The sequence below is a fragment of the Lycorma delicatula genome, chromosome 11, assembly GCF_047948215.1.
Source record: "Lycorma delicatula isolate Av1 chromosome 11, ASM4794821v1, whole genome shotgun sequence".
NCBI lineage: Eukaryota > Metazoa > Arthropoda > Insecta > Hemiptera > Fulgoridae > Lycorma > Lycorma delicatula.
In genome coordinates, this window is record NC_134465.1 from 29,716,305 (window position 1) to 29,738,941 (window position 22,637).

Genomic DNA, 22,637 nt, shown 5'->3' on the forward strand with positions numbered 1-22,637 from the left:
TGGAACTATAGACTAAATCAACTGATTTGGACGTGTTCACCACTAGACCAAGTCGGTGGATGGTCGAACTGAGACTGTACAAGACTACACTTCATTCACACTCATACATATCATCCTCATTCATCCTCTGAAGTATTATCTGAATTGTAATTACCGGAGGCTAAACAGAAGAAAAAAGAAAGGAAAGGCAAAAGAAAAACAAAGGAGTTGAGAGCGAAACGTGATGTAAATTGTATAGTTTTTAGCTAACCTTTTTAAATATGTAACATTACAAAGTAATTATTGTATTAGATAGGAAAAAAGAAACTGCAAGTGTATTTTTTTTAATCAGATAATTGTTAAAATAGAAGTATAAAAAAGCAGTAATTTTTTATTTTGCACGTGATTCCGTAACGTAAATTAACTGTTCTTCAGTATTTATTCTGTATTAAAGTAAAACATTGCAACTTCGTGTTTAATAAAAAGTTGAAATTTTCTTTTACTTAAATAGGTTTCTTCAAAAGTAAAAAAATCGTGAAATTTTATTATGAAGAGAAAACAAAAAAGGTCTTAAATACATTTTAACTTTTAAAAAAGATTAACTAGCTTAGTTCCAAAGGATAGAAATTACATTTAAAGATATTTTTTCTAAAATTAATTAATTTTTGGTTTTTCATACATTTTATTACATCAATTTTCTCAGAATTATATTCTCTGAAAATTTTGGTAATCAAATTTTATTCTCACGAAAATTATTTTCTCACGAAATTTTACTAAATACATTTAGTACATTTAGTTTGGAACTACGTCGGTATTCTTCCACCGCAGCTAGAGCAATTCCATAGCAATAGCCGTACACAGAATTCATGTCAGCATATTCTGCATATTTTGAATATTAGATTGTGGATACCGGTGTTCTTCGGTGGTTGGGTTTCAATTAACCACATACCTCAGAAATGATTGACCTGAGACTGTACAAGACTACATTTCATTTAAATTCATACGTATCATTCTCATCCATCCTCTGAAGTATCGCCTTACGGTGGTCCGAAAACTAAACAGAAAAAAGAAGAGAAAGCATATGCTGCATTAGTGAAGAGAAACGGTATTTTTCTAAACGAAGAATTCAAAACGAAATTTAACTTCATTAAATTCAGATTCAATTGGAAAGATGTGTAGGTACAGTTACAAACATAATAAACATTACATAAGTTGATTCTCAAAAATAATAATTAAACAAAATTAAAATTATTTAAAAAACAACTAAACCGACTAACGCTTATTATTAATTATAAATAACGCTTATTATTAATTATAAAATTGTGGCACAATTTTGGAGCTAATGAGTAGTATTCGAATTAATTTCGAAGCATTCAGGTAGTATTGCAATCTAATTATTCAAAGGTCTAGATTTTTTGTTCTAAAAAGAGCTTTTTTTTAATTTTTACAAATTAATAACATTTTTTGTTTTGTTTTTAACAATAAAAATAATTTGTAATCTGTTTTTTATAAATTTTAAACTTTAATTATCTTAAAATTAAATTCTCTTCAATTTTTGATAATAAAATTTTCAGAATTATTAATCATTTAACAAAGTTATACTTCAAATTTAAAAATACATGTTTTTCATCGTCGAAGGTTTCTGTTTTACGATGGATATCATACATAAACTATGGAAAATACAGTCCAAGGATCTGTTTTATTCGATTTTTCAAATCAATAATTACAAGAAACCATCAAATTTACTCCTTATATAATATCTTTAAAATTTCAGTATGATCTCATTTCACCGAGGGAATTAAAATCCGAACAAAATTTTTCGCTAGCCCAACTCTATAACAAAGCGTTTTTAGACATATATTTGTATGAATCTTTTTCCTTATTTCAAACTCTAAAATCAGTTTCAAAATTATATTCATTTCCTCTTGAATCACTCTGTATATTACAATGAAATTACTTAAACACTGAATTTCATTTTGCTTAACATCAGTATATTTAAGTTTTGTTTTATACGTAAAAAATCCATAAGAGTTTTTTTTATAAAATAAAAATTTAAAAAAAAGTATTCAATTTTTTAAAGATTTAAATCAAATTACAAATAAGTAAAGATATTAATCTATTTAATTTTTTTCTGTCCTGTATAAATATATATATTTTTATTATTTTTAAATATTTTATGGTTCTTCATTTTTTTAAATTCTGGTGGGAGTTTTTTAAAATATATATATACGTACATAAGTTACATACATACTTACTGTACTTGCCAGAGATATCTGTGGGTGATGTGAACTAAAGTCTTTGGGGCGCAATAAATATCTCTGTAATACTACTTGTAGCATTAGATAAATGAAAATCTTTTACACTGCTACGGAAGGTTTCCCTGAGAAAATCTATAGCCTAGGCGACGTAAAAATATGTAGTCAGTAATTTTAGTATTCAGAAATAATAATTATTAATTTTAATAATATTATATAATTAATAATAATACTAATAATATTAGTCCTTCTTCCTCTTCTCTTTCTCTTCTCTTCCTCCTCATCACTCTAAACCTCTGCTTCTCCTCCTCCTTCAATGTTTAGGCTTGATTAGGCTGTTCCGGCGTACATCGACATCTCGGTCTGCCTATATCTCGTAATATAATAATTATTATTACTGAAGACTCACCACCCTATACCAGTCCTTTCCAGGATTTCTAAAATCTTGGAAAAAATTCATAAAATAAGTTCATGGCTCTTTACGTGGAAAGACTGAAATTGTATTGTTATCAAGGAAAATTTACACATCTTACTGTAGATACAGTATCGATGATGTCCTGTAAATAGAGAATAAGAGGTGAGGAAAATTAGTATCTTATTTGACAGTAAGCTACTCTTAGTCAAACATATGGAGGAGAAAGTCAGTAAAGGTAGGAGAACCTTGCTATTTTTCAATGGTTGGCGCGTAGCATTAGAAGAGTGAACATCATCTGTATTCTGTATAAGTCAATTGTGAAGCCTTTCCTTAAATCTATATATATATAAAAACTTTAAGTTCGTTTGTGTACGGCTTGAAAAACTCAAAATGTTCTGCACCGATTGAGCTCAAATTTTAGCACGATATATAACCCGCATCAAAGATTGTTTTCATCTATTTTTAATAAATCTATCTATCTATTTTTACTTTGTACATTTTTAATTTGGAAATGTAAACAAAGGAAAACCAATCAGATCAATGCAAGATGGCCGCTGTCAAACACAACGACCAATCACAAACAGCCCGTATGGCCGTCGCCAATGTACACAAAACACAACTGATTAAGTAACAAATTTCTTTGAATTATATTTAACAGCTAAAACATCTGTACTTTATTAAAAAAAAACAAAAAAACACCAAAACAAAAAGAAAAGCCACCAAGGACAACCGCAGTTGGTGATTATATGAATGATTTATAGCGTATGAAAATGCCATGCCTGACCGGGATTCCAACTCGGAACCACCGGATTAAAGTCAGAGACGTTACCACTCGCGCCACGGAGGCCGGCAAACATATTCGTTAGGAGCCGAATAAAAACACGACTTACCAATATGGCGTTGTGTGTCAACCAATTTTATACGGACTATAATTACTTTTAATACGCGAAACCCTTTGCAATGATTGAACATTAACTTAAACCTCTTCAAAAATTATTCCTTTTGAACTACGCCACATTTTGATATCATTGCTTTTCTGTAACACGGCTGGAATTCTTTTCGTTTAATGATAAGAAGCGTTGTCGAAGACATAACCGAATTCTCTTCCAAAGGACATAATACACCGCTAAACTATTTCTAAATAATTCAAATTCGTGTAATTTTTTTACGAATCGCGTTTTTATCAAAATCTCACCTTTTTCTCAATTGACCTGCGGGGTTCTGTTTTCTTTGGAGACCGTAATTCATTAGTAGATTCATACTTGAGAATCACGTTGTACAACTGAAGCAGCACATCTTCTACTTACGTTAACAGTTTATTAACATCTGAAATCGACGCCGTTTGATTATTCTGTAATTTGTTAGCATTACTCTGCTTTTGTAAGCATTTAAAATGATGTGTTTTTTGCACGACTTAAGGGCTTTTTTTCGCAGTCCACAAATCTTTATATATAAAAATGTTAAGTTAGTTTGTGTACGCTTCAAAAACTCAAAATGTTCTGCACCGATTGAGCTCAAATTTTACCACGATATATAACCCACATCAAAGATTGTTTTTATCTATTTTTCGCTTCAGTCACATACCCGCGACCGCGAGAAAAGAGTTTTTTTAACGGTCACCTGTGTACCGGTGACCGCGCCATCTGCCGGAAGCGAGGGGAACACTCGCCATACTAGGTCCGGTCACCGGTCCATACCAACCGCAGTCACATGTGAAACAATACCTGTTCCCAATTACATTGTATATTAACAAAAAAAAAAAACGTATCCACTTGCATCTGATTGAGATTATTATACAATCTGAATTAAATATTCACTTTAATCGAGGTACTTTTGTGTGATCGTGTCGTGATTGAGCTGCGCCTTTCACCAAGCTCTGAATTTATTATAAAACGACCAACAGTGGGATATATGTAATTATGACGCGTGCAACACTGCACATCCAAACCAAATTCACGCATTATTCGCAATTATATTGACCGCTTGCTTCCCTTCATCGCCCACAGAGTTATGGGAAAGATATCTATCGCATATGGCTGAGGATATTTTGCATAGAGCACGCTTAGAAAATACCAATCTGACCGTGGAATTTACAGAAGGCATTTACAACGAAGCATTGATAAATATTGAAGACAAGTGCTTAGCTAATGCAAATAAAGTTCTTAGTCAATTGCCAGCCGAGCTGCGATTGCTTCATTTGATGTGGATTTACGCCGTGAACAGAGTTACAACATCGGTGATCTTCAGTCATATGTCCAATCAAACATTCCCAAATTAACGCGTGAACAGAAAGGCATTTATGATCGCATAATGCAAATGATAAATGACGGAGTTGGGGGGACCTTCTTCTTGGATGCGCCAGGAGGAACTGGGAAAACATTCCTCATTAGATTGATTCTAGCAACGGTTCGATCAAAAAATGACAATTATCCTGTTGCGGAATATTAATCGGCCAAAACTCTGCAACGGCACGCGACTTGCAGTTAAGAAATTGATGAATAACGTAGTGGAAGCAACGATTTTAACGGGGCCTTTCAAATGTGAAGATGTCCTTATTCCTCGAATACCCATAATCCCGACCGATACACCATTTTAATTTAAAAGATTGCAATTTCCAAATCGATTGGCATTTGCAATCACAATCGATAAAGCTCAAGGTCAATCTTTAGAATCGTGTGGTTTAGATTTAGATGCGGATTGCTTCTCACATGGGCAACTGTATGTTGCGTGTTCCCGAGTCGGCAAACCAGATAGCCTTTATATCCACGCAGACAGTGGAAAAAACCAAAAATATTGTATATCCACAAGTATTGCAAAATTAAACTTCTATGAAACGTATGCTTTGTTTTGTTTCTCATTTCTCATCCATGCAACCACAATGTGCCACAGCGAAGCGTGGCGGGTAGAGCTAGTATTCCATAATTACCTGGAATCCAGACCGAAGTACGTCTCTGTTATGGTTGAGATTATTCAGAAAAGATTTATTTCTTGCTTTAATAGAAAGTTTCATTTCCTGCCCTCTATTACTAAAGAATTCGTCTACAATTCGAATTTCCTCGACTTTTCTGGGATGCCCTGCATTTTTATAATCTACTTCACGGTACGAGTGCCTCAATCCTTCATAAGAAAATATAAAAATTGTTTTAATCCCATCTAAAAACTGATTTATCATCTAATGATGTATAACGGTAGCTAATGAACTCAAAACATACGATTCATCCTTCGAGAGACGTTAGGGAAAGAGTCAATGTTGCATTCCCTGATCGAAATAATAATAATAAAAAGTTTATACTACACACACACACACACACACACACACACACACACACACACACACACACACACACACACACACACACATACACACATATATATATATATATACCCACCCACACATACACACACAGTGTACAAACAGAAGTTTCTTTAAACTATTCTGCTGTATTCATCTACTTTTCCCTTGTTTCTTAGGTCCTGTTAAGGGTGGTACGGTATTCATCGTAGGGACGGAGTAGATGAAAAAAAAGATTATTACATGGGAACTGGAAATTAAAGGATTTGCAAAAAGATTAATTTTTAATGCTAGGGCGTATTTAATAATTCAATTAGTTGGATATGGTTTTCTTTCTGTGAATCTAGTTATTTTAAATTATGATATTAATCGGATTTCCGGTGAATTAATTAAAAACTTTGTTAATTTTAGTTTGCATATTATTTTATAATCATAAACGTTATTTTGATTAATATCTTTTCGATTTAATTATATTTAAAATTTTAAAATTACTTTAATGATTTGTAATATTGGCTCTTTTTTTCAAGATCGTCATGTGTTCGGATGTAATTTAGTACGTATGATATAATTGTTTGTATAATAATCGATACAGTTATTATAAAGTTATAGAACACCCGTATCTTGATATTTTCTTACAAGCATAATCTGGAGAAAGTTTGATGTAAAGCTTTTACAAAGTTTAACAAACTTATACAAAAGAAATGGCCGAGGTAGGATATTTCATTAATGCGAAAGTTTTGCAAAATCTTACGAGAAAGGATCTAATTTTGTATCTTAATTTTTGCTTGATGAAATTCACTACAGTATCTTGAAACTTGTACGAACGAATATGAAATTTAATTTGTAGCGTATGAAAAACGCCATGCCTGATCGGGATTCGAATCCGACCTCCGGATGAAAGGTCAAGACAATTTATTTATTAAGTAGCATTTTAAAAAGACATGAAAAGAAGTTTTCGTATGTCAGTACGATTTTTAAAAAATGGTAAACCTTCACGATTTTATCGTTGAATGAGTCTCCTTGTACTCTACTCTTAATTATTGTTTTTAGATTAATTCTTATATCTTATTATCTATGATCTTTTAAAGATCAACCCATTCATCAGACTGGTTTTAAGTTGCATCATTTCTCCATCAGTCAGCCACACAAATAAGCAATTTTTCTTGCCATTGATTTATAGAAGATATGTAATAGGCGTATATTCTTTGATGATATTCTAGTCTTTGATTAAGTTTGGTTTGATGGTATGCAATTTAAACTCAGATCTGAATATAAACCTTTCTTTAGTCGTTCTCACTGAATTCCTTTCTTTAGTTTCTAAAGGAAATAAATCTTTAGTCCTTGACAATTTTCCAAAAATAGCAGGCATTCCACAAGCCTCGATTATCGTTCATATACAAAGAACATAGAATGCAAATAGAATATATAGAACCACTCTGTTCTATAAAAATTATGGTTATTTAAACAGGTAATACATTTATTTTATCTGCTTCTCCTTACAAAATCACTTTAATTATTTTGAAGCTTGGTTTACAAACTAACCGACAAAAATTAATACAGACAAAAATTAATACAGAAATCTATTCAACTAGATTTTTCTTTGGGATGTAAAAATTGCTCACCTATCTATATGCACAAATGTAGATAAAATTGAAAGATTCTACATCTTCAAACAATCGTCTTGCAATTAACATCTTATCATAAATTAAAGTGTAAAACTTTATGCACTAAATTTAAGGGATTCTATTTCAGTATATCCAGTGCTGTAAAATTTCATCTTTAAGTAAAATTTTAGATTTATAAATCCGTGTTAAATCCTATTGAATATTCCATATATCGGTGAGTTATTTTTTATTCAAAACTATTTATTATATCTATGATGCAACGTTTTCAATAGAAGTTTTTAAAAGAAAAATTAATGTACCATTAGTCAGATTTACGCATGCTGTTTATCAAGGACAAATTTTAGCTTTGTTTTAAGGATAATTTAATCGTCTACGACTAATCCCTCTAAATTCACAAGTCCTATCAATCGTAATCTAAAACTATTTCGACGTTGGAATAGAGATATTTCTGGACATATCTAGTTAAAATACATATTTTTCAATCTAAATTAACTTTTAATCCACATTAATTGCTAGACTTTCTCAAAATATTTTAAAAGTCATTATAATTCTTTGTTATCAAATTTTCTTGTGTTTTTTTTTTAAATTGTGAATAAATTCATAAAAAAGTAAAAATATGGTTTTTTTCAATCCTAGCACATTAAGCAAATTGTGCTTAAAAACCGTATTCGATTTAACCTAATAAATAGTAAAATGTCAATACACAATATTTTTTAGTATTATTAGATGATAACTTAATAAAATATCTGCTTAAAAACACTATAGTCTTAATGGTGCTTAATTTAATTTTCTATGTACACCGAAACAAATACATAATTAGTTTTTTACTAATTACCTTCTCTTTTCTCAAGTTCGGTGGACTTCGACACTGTGACGGGGTTTGTGTCGGGAATACTGCGAATGGAATATTGGGTAGAGAAGGGGTGAGGGACAGCTCCGTACGGAACTGCCGTTCGCCCGTGCTTGCTCAGGTGGGCGATGGCGATGAAGTGCGGGAACTCTCGAGCCCCTCAGGTTAAAGTCTGAGTCCTGGCGGGGCCGTCCCTCCGGGATCCGTCAAACGTTCCTGTTAGAGGCGAAGCACAAAGGACCGAGTCCCGATTGCTGGGTGATGGTGGCCGGGAACGGCATAGTCGGGCCTGCCATTTCCCTCGTCTGGCGATTAGAGGCAAAGGCACCTTCCGGAACCGGCTCATGCTTAATTAGGGGTCTGGTTCCGAGGCAGGGGGAAACCACCACAGAACACTAGTATCCACGATCTAGTATTCAAATCGGAATAAAAGTTTTTACCATTATTAGGATTTGAACTTGAGAAGTTCGACTTCGAAATCAGTGTTTTACTACGATGAGTTTACCATTAGACCAACCCGGTGGGTTTAGTAAATTTTATAATGCAAGATTATAGCAATTACCTACAATTTTTTTTTAATTTTATTCTATTTTTTTATTAGAAAAAATATGATGAAAAAAATTTCAAAACAAGATAAGTTATATAACACCAGTAATTAATTTAAACAAATTAATGATCTACTTATTATTATTATTATTTTTTGTTTTTATTTGTAACATATTTACTAAATAAATATATCTCGTGTTTCTTCTAGAAATAATATTATCTACAAAGAAGAAGAATTCCTTGTTATTTCGGGATTAGTGAACATAGAAAAATTCTTGAACAGACTAAATTAAGGTAACAAACAGAAATGGATGATTGTGTACCTCTTGTCTTTTTAAATAATTGTATAATTTAGCTTATTTTACAATTCCCATAATTATTATTTTACTTTTAATGGAATACTGTAAAAACCAGTTCAGTGGTTCAGTTCTCTTCGATTAATATTACTGTTAGGAGCGGTTAATTCAAAAATATTTTAATTAGGAGAGCATTGTTATTTAAAATATTTTTTTGAGAAATATTTGGATACGCTAAAATTTTGTTACAAATGTAATTTTTTATTCGTATATAAAAGAGAAAAAAGTATTTTACAAAAAAAAAAATTATTTCAAGGAGAAACTATTTTAAAATCTGTTTATAATATTAATCTTTCAGTTGAAATAAATAATAATAATAAGAAATATATGTTATTTAAAACTGCGAAGTATTTTGAGAAATGATATTCAAGAAAATTTTTTTAAAATGTTTCGATAAAAAAACAGAAATATTTCCGTATTTCAGAAATCCCTAACTAACTAACATTCGTTTACAGTGGTTTCTGTATATTCATTTTTACTTCCTTGTACGAAGTAAAGGAAGTATTGTTATCGCAAAAATTTAGGTTTTCAGATTTCAACGGAAATGTCCATTTTTATCGTCCCTTGAATCCATTTTACTAGTTTCGGCGTGACGTCTGTATGTCTGTATTTCGCATAACTCAAAAACGACTATTCGTAGGATGTTGAAATTTTGGATTTAGGACTGTTGTAACATCTAGTTGTGCACCTCCCCTTTTGATTGCAGTCGACTGAACCAAAAGTCAAAGAAGCCCAAAATCCAAAAAAATTGGATTTTGGTCTTTTTCTTAACTGCAGTAAATAAGGTCTCATTGAGTACTTTTCACCGATATCATAAGTATTATCACTATAGTGAATGAATTTAAACTTGATGGTTGTGTGTGTAGAGTCTCTCGTTATTTTTAATTATTCTATCAAATTATGGATATTATAATTTAATTTCTTATTAACAAAAAATATATTTTAATTTTAATAAAATAAAAAATTATGCCTTTTTCAGTTTTCTCATTTACGTTTTGTATATTTCTTGAGCAAAAAAATATATAAAATATTTATTCAAAATTTTATTTTTGTACAATTTAATTTTTATGAATATAAAACAAAAAGTGCTTTTCTAAATAAAATTGACTGCAGTGCTATTTATCTTTTGTAATGTAAACAGTTATTTATATTACATTTCTTATTACACTATCTCAATTCTCAATTTAAGTTTATTTATTAGATAGCTGCAGTCATCCCTTTTTTTAACCTCCGGTACCACCGTTATGTATTGCTTCAGAGTATGAGAGGAATGTTATAAGTAGTGTGTGAAAAATTCCATACCTGACCGGGATTCGAACCCGAGACCTCCGGATTAAAGACTGAGACGCTACCACTCGCGCCACGGAGGCCGGAAGCTGTAAGCTGTAGTCATCCAAAAAGATTAAACTGTTAAACATTTTTTATAATAATTTTCAGTTTTATTTATTTTTATTTTTACTGAAAAATTTTATTAATCGATTTATTTACTGAATTTTAGTGGACTTTGTTCGGTATTAAAATAGAGGAAAGAACATTTCCTTATACTGGGTGTGTAGCAATGTTCATCTGATATTTCGAAGCATGTTCTTCACAAAAGTAAATGAATAAAAAGTTATATGATATACACATTTAAATTAATATTATTTTTATAATAAATTAATATAGAAATTTTATGGTTTTTTTCAGGTTTGCCATACGACTTAACAGTATTCTGGCAACAATATCCGTGGACTTTTAGTGTTGGAATATGTAAATTAAGAGCATTAGTATCGGAAATGTAAGTGACATTTTTTCTTTTTTATTTATTTCTGTTGTCAGTTAAGTTTTTAAAATTACACGTGCGCGCGCACAGACACACACATACCTTATGTTTTCATAAGATTAACCAATCAAAACGTTTCAGTAATAATATTAAAACATTTAAAATATCTCAAGTAAATATACTATGTTATCCAATGATCTGAACCGGTAAGCATTCATCCCATGATAATTTATCTTATTCCCTTCAACTCATATTAACTATAACTTCACACTACACTCCGCTATTCCTCACTGCAAAATCTGTCCTAATCCTATTGGTTCATTCCAACAAACTTCCTTTCTTCTACATTACAATTAATTTTTATTTTATTAATGTATAAGCATCACGTAAAATTACATAAAATATAATTGTTATAATTTATAGTTTAATAAGAAACACAAAAATAATACACTTAATTATTTTAACCTATTTGTAAAAAAGAAAGCGGCTTCTTTCTGATGCACGGCTTACACCAAACACACACGCGCGCGCATGTACATACGTACGTACATAAGAACATCAGGTTTTTTGGGTTCCTTAGGTGTCAAAGCGTTGAGATCCGGTGAAAACCGCATATGCCCAAAAATTGGACCGATTACAATAAAAGTTAAAAAGTTATAGCTCTCTCTCTCTCTCTTCTTTAGCTCTAGAAGGGAAAGTAAAAGCAAATTTTTTTTATAAAAATTAAATTTTATTTAATTAATGAAGTCAATTTTATTTAATTATTGAAGTCAATTAAACAAATTTTCATACCGAAGTTATTTTTATAACGACTTTTCGTTTACTCTAATCCAACGTTTACTGTTTTGTTTACGTTTGTGTACGTTGAAATCCGTTCAACTTGTGAACAATAAGCAAGCAACCTCTCCACGGCTACATAAGATGAAGATGACATGTCGTCTTGTCAGATTCAGGCTGATTATTCTTAACAAGTGTATTAATTGAACTCGACGATCTCATTTCACTGGGGTAGCTGAAATCCTAGTGAAATTTCTCGTCAGCCGTAACTCCTAAACGAAGCATTTTAGAATATCTGTTTATATAAACGTTTTCCATTATTTTCACAAGTAGAATAGGTTATGAAAGTTCTGAGAGAACTTCGTGACACACTCTGTATGTAAAAAAAAGAATTCATCGGTTGGTATCAGTATGTGTGGCGTATTTTAGTATTCAGTTCTCAAGAAGTAATTTATTTTTCATTTAACTAAATGTCTTAATAATTCTATTTCAATGCGTATATCGTGCTATAATTTTAATTCAAAGATAGAAAATGTTTGAGAAAGAAAGTCAGAATGCTGTAAATTTGTCTGTTAAAAATAAAGAAATTAACTTCACGTAAGCAGGATGTACAGTACGGAACCTGGAATTTATACGTACAATTGTTTCGCTTTGCACCTGTGTAAAGCAACATAATTTTTCTCGACTCTCGATTTCTTTCGATTAAAGAATTGAAAGATTTTTCTTTCTTTCACGACTTTATATTCATTCCATTGTTATTTCAAATTATGAAACAATGTACATTATTATAATTGGATAGTTGAAACGAAATGTTTTATTGTTTTCCTAATGTGTAGGTTAGAATCTGTTCAACTACTGAATAATAAGGCCCTGCGGTGTGGTGGGGGGGGGGGGTTACATATCTTATCTGATGATAAGGATGATATGTAAGACATGTAAACGAGGTGTAGTCTTGTACAATCTCAGGCCCACCATTCCTTAGACTTGCGTTAATTGAACCCTAACCACCAAAATAGTTTTCAGCCTCCGAGGCACGAGTTGTAGCGTCTCAGCCTTTCATCCGTAAGTCCCGGGTTCGAATACCGGTTAGGCATGGCATTTTCACACACGCTACCGATCATTTATCTCATCCTTTGAAGTAACACCCAACGGTGATCCCGGAAGTTAAACAAACAAAAAAAAAAACCACCAAAGTACACCATCAAGTGTTCAAATCCGTACAAAAGCAACTAACTCTAACTAGGATTAGAACCTTAGACGACAAAAAATTCATAACTTATTCTTGTTACCATGGTGACAAAAATATAATAATGAAGTAAAAGGATTAATTGCTTCCCCTTTAATTACTAATTTTATTCCCAATGGGGCTAGGACCTTGGTCTATAGCTTAAAATCTTTCCTTGGATAACACGAATTTATCCTGCAAATTTTAATTCAATCGTTCGGTTGATTTACTAGGATTTGAACCTTAGAACCTTCCACTTCAAAAATCAGCTGTTAAACAACTGACTTGAGTCGACGACTCAACTACTAGACCACTAGATGACTACTAGACTTGGTGGGCTAGTATTAATTTTAATTAGAATTTGCTGTGTTTAATTATCATCTAAAGAATTCAACTTCAATTTACAATTTTTTTTTTAATTATTAAAACTTTTCTTTACTACTTCGTAATGTTACAAAAAGAAAAGAAAATACTATTAAGGTGGAAATGGACCTTAATTAACGTTTAGAAATGAGATTAGAATTAAACATCTAATAAAATGAAAACAGGTTGACTATTAACTAACGCAGTTTGAAAAAAATCAGAAAAACAAAAAGATATTCATGTACAAAAAAAAAATCAGTTAAATGAACATATTTTACATTAAGTTAAACTTACTAATATATTTTAAACGAATATATTATGTATTCGGGAGGTCCCGGGTTCGAATCCAGGTCAGGCATGGCATTCTTCACACGTTACAAAATTCCATTTGGGCTAATAACCTTAAATGTTGATGCCCATACATCTCAGAAAACAAATATATATTTATATTATAAATTACATTTATTATAAGTATTATAAATTTTACCTCATTTACTTTAGTTTCACTTTTACAAAATAAAAAAAAGATTTTGATATAATAAGAATTATATATTTGGCATATGCTAATTTACTTTTTCAATATGGAATTGAGATATGGGGAGGAACATATGATACCCATCCTAGTAAACTATTTATGCTCCAGAAATATTTAATTAGAGCAGTTCTTGGTAGACCAAGGTTATATCGCGGCACAAGCTTATTTGAAGAATTTAAAGTACCTACTTTGAGGCAAATATTTGTCAAGAAAGCCATACTACAACACACAAACGAATATATAAATGATTATGGATTTAAAAATACATCGCACAATACTCGTTCAGGAGGAATAAATACTTATACCACATTCTTTTCAAAACTAATTGTTTTCAAACGTCAATTTTCGTATTACTCCAGTATATTTTCTAACAAAGTATATTTTGTAACATTTTAATGTCAAAATAATAAATAGTAATCTAATAAAAAAAAATAGATGAATGGGTGAAACACAATATATATATTTAATTAACAAATTGAAATATAAAAAACCCCTTTCGGTATGCCGGAAGGCGGAGGTAGATTTCACCGGTGATAAGTAGAGGATAAAAGAGATTTCCGCCTTAAAGTTAAGAAAAACTTAAAATTTACTCAATACGACAACATGCAATACGGTTACATGTGAAAAAAGGTTTCACATGTTTAGCATAGACACATGTGACATAGACAAGTCCCACCTTCTTACAATTCCAGCAAACGTTTAGTCATCCCTTGCCGTTGGTTGTTCACATTAAAAATTGTTTCACACAAAATTTTTAGTTAATGTTTAGAGGGCTAACGACCACCTTAAACCGATTTGATACTGTGACTCTTAAGGGAAGTATGATTTTATGGTTTTCGAAACCCCATTTTCTCCACCCCCTGGGCCAATGGTTGTTGATATCTAAAACCCTTTCGTAGATAAGTTTTAGGCCCTTATCTAAAGAATAGTACAAACTTTAAACGAATTCGATATTTTAGTTAATAAGAAAGTATAGCGATATTTTGTTTTTTTTTCGAAAAAGCCCCTCCCCATTTCCACACCTATGATCCAATTTTGCCCATTAACGAACTCGAACGGTGGTTCGAGTTCGAGTTCGAGTTCAAGATACTTGTTACAAATAATTTTTTTTTATTTTCACTGGGGTTTTAATTTCGTGACCGATCGGACCTTGAAAAAAATAACCCTCGTGTGTATATATATATATATATATATATATATATGTGCGTACGTGCATGCCCGCGCGTGTGTGTGCGTATGTGTGTGTGTGTGTGTGTGTGTGTGTGTGTGTGCGTGTGTGTGTGTGTGTGTGTGTGTGTGTGTGTAATACGGAATTCCATTCACTTTTTTAAATATTTACAGGCTGATCCCGCATAACATTTACTAACAGTACATGAAAATTCATTTTTGTAGCTTGCCATTTTAAAAGTCATGCCAGTGAATTCGGAAACCTTCGAATTAAAGGCGTTATTATTACATTATGAATAATGTAAATAGATCAAAACCTAACTATGAATTCCTTTAAATTAAAAAAAAAAATAATGTCATTTAATAAAAATTAAAAAAATATATAATGTGCTTATTAATTCAGATCAAGAATATTATTTTAATTTTTGTTTTCTTTTACTTTTTATTATTTAACAAATGTACCCGTCAATGCTTCACTATTGGTAAATTTGGGTGTATGAATTAAATAAATTTTGTATAATTTTATAATTTACAAATGTACGAGTAATCTATTTCGTTCATTTCGTTGTTCTGTTTCTTCCATTTTTTCATTTCTTCTGTATTCTCCAATACTCTTGGTTCGAATTGTGTGTCGATCAATATTTTGTCGGATTGAACGCAATGTTATTTTTAAATTATAAAAGTTTTACTTTCTATATAAATTATTTATGTTTTTTTTTTTTTATATTTTTGTAAGTTAAAAAAACAATGAAACGATACAATGAAACAAATATTACGAAAATAGCAAATTGTACAATATTAATTCACTATTAACTTTCTTTCTTCTTATGACCCCCGGAATATTTATTACAATTCAAACCTCACCAATCTCACTACTATATAAATCATAAAAAAGAGGTCTTTTACAAGTTTAATGTCTTTGTATATATCGAGAGATATATTCTATATCGATCGTTATCTGTTTCAATATCCACAGAGAGTTATGCGAGACCAATATTTTGTCGTTTTGGACGTATTATAGTTTAAAAATGTAAATTAATAATATATAAATGCTACCAAATACTAATAAATTGTGAAATTTTCATCGAAATCGGTTAAGTAGTTTTTGAGTTATTAGGGCACACACAAAAAGAAGATTGTCTTTTATTTTTATAGGTAATCTCTGATGAAGTTATTATTTAGAACTATTAATCACGTGAACGGATATCGAATATAATTAGCAACCGATCGATTAGTACGAGGAAATCCCTCATTTCCTTGAAGCTCGTTTAATCGATATTGAGGTATGTGTAGTTAATACTGATAATGAACAGGAAAGTAAGACAATATCTTACAAGAGATTACTCAAAACTTGTTTAATTCAATTTTACGCTGAGGTTCACAGGAAGTTGTCTGAATATTGTATTCGAAATTACAAATTAAACAATCGTTGTCTAAGGATTAAAAAAAAATTAACTCTTTGAGGCTGTTGTTTTTCATCTGATTCAAAAATATTATTAATCCAAAATCTAAATCCTTTCCATAACTTTTATTAAAAAAAAAGATTATTGAAAATATAAAATTAAATAATGAGAAATTTTCAGAATTGATACGATGTACATAGGAATGGGGATATGTCTACAAAAATCTTAAATTTCACGCTTTTTATAAGTACGTATTGAAAATCAGAATTTAATCTATATTACTGTCATTGTAACCGATTTATTTCGTTATGAAATCGATTAATTATTTTAAGTATTAATAAGTAATCAATGAAGCCGGCCTCCATGGCGCGAGTTGTAACGTCTTGGCCTGTTATCTGGAGGTCCCGGGTTCGAATCCCGGTCAGACACGACATTCCACACGCTACTAATCATTCGTCTAATCCTCTGGAGCAATACCTAACGGTGGTCCCGGAGGTTAAAAAAAAAAAATTAAGTAATTAATGATGTTATATCAACAAGTAAAAACGTTCTATGAAACATTTTTTAAATAAATGTTTTTTAATCGCTGTTTAAAACACTTAAATATAATTAAATGAAAATTGACAGCGCTATCAGCGTATCAATTATATGACAATTCATGTATAAAATTATCTCTGTAAAGCTCTGAACTTGCGCAGAATTAACTGCAGTTAAACAAATCAATTTCCTGTTTTTATAAATTGTTAGAGAGAGTGTGAGAGAGTAAATCATGTAGAATTTCTTTGAAGAAAGTTTTTTATCATAATCGATTTAAATTAAATTACTTCCACGTAACTTTTAAAGGAGATTGATTTCTTTCGACGACTTTTTGTGTTGTATCCTAACGGTTGAATTATACTTTAAAATTCTATCCAACATAATGGTAAAGTAGTTTAATTAGCTGAATACGCTAGACGTCCTTTCAATATTGATTAATTTGTGATTGATTTTACTTTTATATTTATGGAAAATACAGAGTTAGGTTTTTTGGAGTTGAATTTTAACAAATATTGTCTCTGCATGCTTGAAAAATGTTTCTAGCTTATCCGCTGCTCTAAAGTCTAGTTGTTATCTTATATGAGTTACTACTAAATTATCAGTGTATAGGAAGTGTTTTGTGCTGTCCAGGAGACGATAATGAAATACAGAGTGTATCACGAAGTTCTTCCGAGACTTTCACAACTTATTCTACTTCTTAAAATAATAGAAAAGTTATGTTCTAAAATGTTTCGTTGGCGAGTTACGGCAAGTGAAAGATTTCGTTCGATATCAGGCTGAAAATAGCGGCCATTTTTGAACATTTATTTTAAACTGGTACATATAATACACTTTGATCTAGTGTACTGTTTCTAAATAAAATTCGAATTTTTCTAACTTTTCTTTATTTTATTCACCTTATCTTACACCATTTTGTTCAGAATTAATTTTTCTACAATTTTTATTTAAAACTTTTATGTGTTTATTATCATTTAACAAAGTTATTGCACGTCAAACACAAAAAACTTTTTTTTAACTCAATTCATTGGTTTTCACTCCATATTTTTCAAAACCTACTGCAGATACGTTTTTGGGTCCTGACTTATTCAATTTTTAAGATCCAAACCATAAGAAATCACTAACTCTGCTTTTTAATTAACATACTGAAACTTTCGATACGACCTTATTTCACCGAGCTAGCTGAAAACCGAGCGAAATCTTAACACTAGCCGTAACTCGCAAACGAAGTATGTTAGGACATATAAATATTAAACTTTTCCATTATTTTCATAAGTAGAATAACTTATAAAAATCCCGGGTGATGAACTTCGTGGTACACTTTGCATATATAATACCATAATATATATATATAAATATATACATATTTAATTAAAGATAATCTGTACAATAAGCTTCCTTGTAATATGCTAGGCTCTCCATTTTCCCTTTCCACTCAAAACTAACAAAATATTCTCTTTTGTAATTTTCCTGCAATATTTCTGGTCGACTTCTAGTTTTTTATGCAAGTTGAAAATGAACGTTCTGTAATAGATGATGTCATAATCTATGATTTGAACAACAAAAGTCACTCATGTTATGAATTTTTGAAATTACTTTATTACTTTATGTATTCTATGAAAGCAAGATTTGCCATGTAAAAACTAGGTTTATGCAAGATTCTTTAATCTTAGAAGTAATATAAGTATAATTAAGGGATTTATATGTTTACAGATTTTGGAAGATAAATTTGTCATAAAGGTATACAAAAAAGAAACTATATAAGCTTATAACTTCTAACAATTCTGAATGATTTTCGTGTTTGTTCAAGGAGCTATTTTAGACATTCTCCGGAACTTCCTGATTTGATATTTTCAGGTTCAGTTGTTGATTATCGGCAGCTACAATATTTTAATTATGGTTCCTTAATATATTATTTTATTATCTCATCTATAGTTCCAGCTTTCCATTATTACTTCCTTGTACGAAGTAGAGGAAGTATTGCGATCGCGAAAAGATTCGGTTTACAGATTTCAACGGAAATATCCATTTTGACTTGTTTCGGCATGACGTCTGTACGTACGTATGAATCTCGCATAACTCAAAAACGATTAGCCCGTAGAATGATGAAATTTCGGATTTAGGACTGTTGGAATATCTAGTAGTGCACCTCCCCTTTTCATTGCAAACGACTGAACCAAAGTGTACAAAAAAGCCCAAAGTCCAAAAGAATCTCGATTTTTTACTTTTTCTTAACTGCAATAATAAGCCCTCATTGAAAGCTTTTCAACAATATCATAAGCGGTATTTATTTGTATTTGTTCCAGAGTTATAGCCAAATGAATTCTTAATTAATCAAATATTTGGATTTTAAAAGAGGAATGCAGATCGGTTTGAAATGGTGGGCTGGCTATACTTTTTTGAATTCTACTTGTAAAACTAAACAAAAAATATCTTAGAAAAAATGGCAATTTCTCCTTCGTTCTTCCCCTGTCCGTCATTTTGTTATTTTTATATAAAAATTTATATCTCAAGTTAAGATAGAGGAATCACATTAATATTTGGTAAGCGTCTTTTCTAATAAAGTTTTAAAGTTAGCGAAAAAAATCAGGACGGACGTAAATACCTTCAAAAATTACAAAATAGCGGGCATATTTATTCTTCAATCCGTTATATCTCCATAAATATAAGTTTCAACAAAATTTATGTTTTGCTAAAATATTAAGCTATTTATTTTGAACAAAATGACATTTTATATTTAAATATCGGTTTAAAAATAGCCGAGTTACGGCAGAAAATTGATGTATATTTGTGTCTGTTTTCATTTCCTCCATTTTACGTTCAATTCGATTAAATATTAATTGTCTTTATTTATTTTTATTTCTAATAATGTAAATTAGTATCAAATTAAGTAATAATTTTCTCACAATGAAATTTAACATTACATAATAATAAAACAACTAGCATTAATTTTTCACTTTTGAATAATATTACGCAGCGACTATTACTGCTGATCGTGTTAACAATGTAAAAATGAAGCTTCTTTCATTCAGTTTATAATCAGATTTTTAGTACTCTTCCTTTATTACTGTCACAAGCGTTTAAATTGAAAACTTCAAGAGCGTAAATTGTTTGAGTAAAATATAAAATAAAAATATTTTTTATTTTTTATTCCTTAACTAAATCGATAATCGAAGAAGTAAATTAGTTATATATAAATAATAGTCGAGAATATTTAAAGTGATAGTAACTGCTGGAATGGAACGAAATCCACGGTTGGGAAAATCCAGCTAGCCTTGTACTATTTCACCGGTTTCATTTGGTATTTCGTAATGCTGGGAGAGACAGAAGATTTTAAGGAAATGGTACCCTTGAATGTGTTTGGGTCCATTTATAGTATAGAGGAAACGGGTCTGGTAGGACTCATGTAGCGCATTTTCAAGCGGCATCCTACAACGGAAATAACCCTCCACGTTTTCTCACTCTTTCTTTCTCTCTCACTTACTTTATCTCTCACTATTTTCTCTCATAATCAGTACATCTTTCTCACTTTTCCCCGAATGTATGTTTGCACGTATGAATATGAGTATTCTCGGTATCATATTTCTTATCGTAAATTTTTTTTCGTTAAACAATTTTTTTCATAATAAAAAATTATTTTCTATTTTTATAATTTTAAGATATTATTCATCATTAAAAAAAAAAATACATATAATAATGAAAATTATTATAGCGCTGCGATAAACTCTGTGGTAGTGGAGGGAGGGCGGGCAATATTGATAAGACACCCAGGGATCAGAAGCTTTAATTTAAAAAAAGAAAATCCGAAATCGGTTCAGTAGTTCTGACTGGGGGGCGTCAAGGATTTACATTGATTTTCCTATAAAAAAAAGTACATTGAAGTTGTGTTTTGTGATATTTCTTGAAAATGGTGGTCTAAGGGGGGAAAAGACTATGACAATATTTCTAGAGGTCATAAGCTTTCATTTAAAATAAAATTTAGTGAAATCGGTTTAGTGGTTGCGGCTGGTGGAACTCGTGTTTATCACCCATTTAACAATAATAAGTCAACCATAAAAAACGGGGGTTTTTATCCCTATTCATTGGTTTTCACCACACATTTCTTAAAAAATATTGCATATACGGTCCTGGTACCTAATTTATTCGATTTTTCAGACCAAAAACCATAAGAAATCACTAATTTTGTCCTTTAATTAACGTCCTAAAAACTTCAGTACTTTCGTATTTCACCGGGGTAGCTGAAATCTGTGCGAAATCATTCATTAGTCGTAACTGGCAAATGAACCATTTTAGGATATATGTTTATTTGAATTTTTTCCATTATTTTCACGAGTAGAATAGGTTATGATATTCCCGGAAGAACTTCGTGATCCACTTTGTAAATTCGAGTTTGGTTATTCAGTTATATTTTTTTAATCTTTAGTCATTTGACTGGTTTGATGCAGCTCTCCAAGATTCCCTATCTAGTGCTACTCGTTTCATTTCAGTATACCCCCTACATCCTACATCCCTAACAATTTGTTTTACATATTCCAAACGTTGCCTACCTGCACAATTTTTTCTTCTACCTGTCCCTCCAATGTCAAAGCGACTATTCCAGGATGTCTTAATATGTGGCCTATAAGTCTGTCTCTTCTTTTAACTTTATTTTTCCAAATGCTTTTTTCTTCATTAATTTGCCGCAACATCTCTTCATTTGTCACTTTATCTAACCATCTGATTTTTTAATATTCTCTTGTAGCCCTACATTTCAAAAGCTTCTAATCTTTTCTTCCCAGGTACTCCGATAGACCAAGTTTTACTTCCTTATAAAACTACGCCCCAAACATATACTTTCAGAAATATTTTCTTGACGTTTATATTAATTTTTGTTGTAAACAAATTATATTTCTGAATGAAGGCTCGTTTCGTTGTGCTATTCGGCATTTTACATCGCTCCTCCGTCCATCTTTAGTAATTTTACTTCCCAAATAACAAAATTCTTCTACCTCCATAATCTTTCCTCTTCCTATTTTTATATTCAGTGGTTCATTTACATTATTTCTATTACAATTCATTACATTCCTTTTATTCTTGCTTATTTTCATGCGTTAGTTCTTGCGTAGGGCTTCATCCATGCCGTTCATTGTTTCTTCTAAATCTTTTTTACTCTCAGCTAGAATTACTATATCATCAGCAAATCGTAGTATCTTTATCTTTTCACCTTATTCAGTTAATTCAACCCTTACAACCTAAGTATTCTAATTAAAACATTTATTGATATCTGTTATACGGTAAATGTAAGTATAATAAAAGTGTGTATGAATTAAATTACATATTTTTATATGAGCAGTCAATTGTTATAGTTGTTTCTCTCAAAAATTTGAAAAACATTGTACTGTTTAAAAATCAAATTTACTTATCACTGAATAAGTAACGATAGAAATAACACTAAACCCTAAGTGTTGGATGGTAATGAAAAGCAAAAGTAATAAATGAAACAAATCTTCTTTTAGTAAAACTTTAAATTTCACTTCAGTCTGATTTCTTACTACAGTAGAGATCTCTATCCTC

The 22,637-nt window shown here is 30.8% G+C and overlaps 1 protein-coding gene across 1 annotated transcript in view; it reads left to right on the plus strand.

The window, feature by feature from the left end:
- Positions 1-22,637, plus strand: part of LOC142332497 (neuropeptides capa receptor-like) — a gene marked incomplete at its 5' end in the record, with an annotated part of 292,426 nt that overhangs the window by 123,695 nt on the left and 146,094 nt on the right. The window contains one exon of the mRNA XM_075378947.1: positions 11,005-11,095. Within this exon, the coding sequence (XP_075235062.1) occupies positions 11,005-11,095 (91 nt within the window). The remainder of the gene's footprint in view (positions 1-11,004; positions 11,096-22,637) is intronic.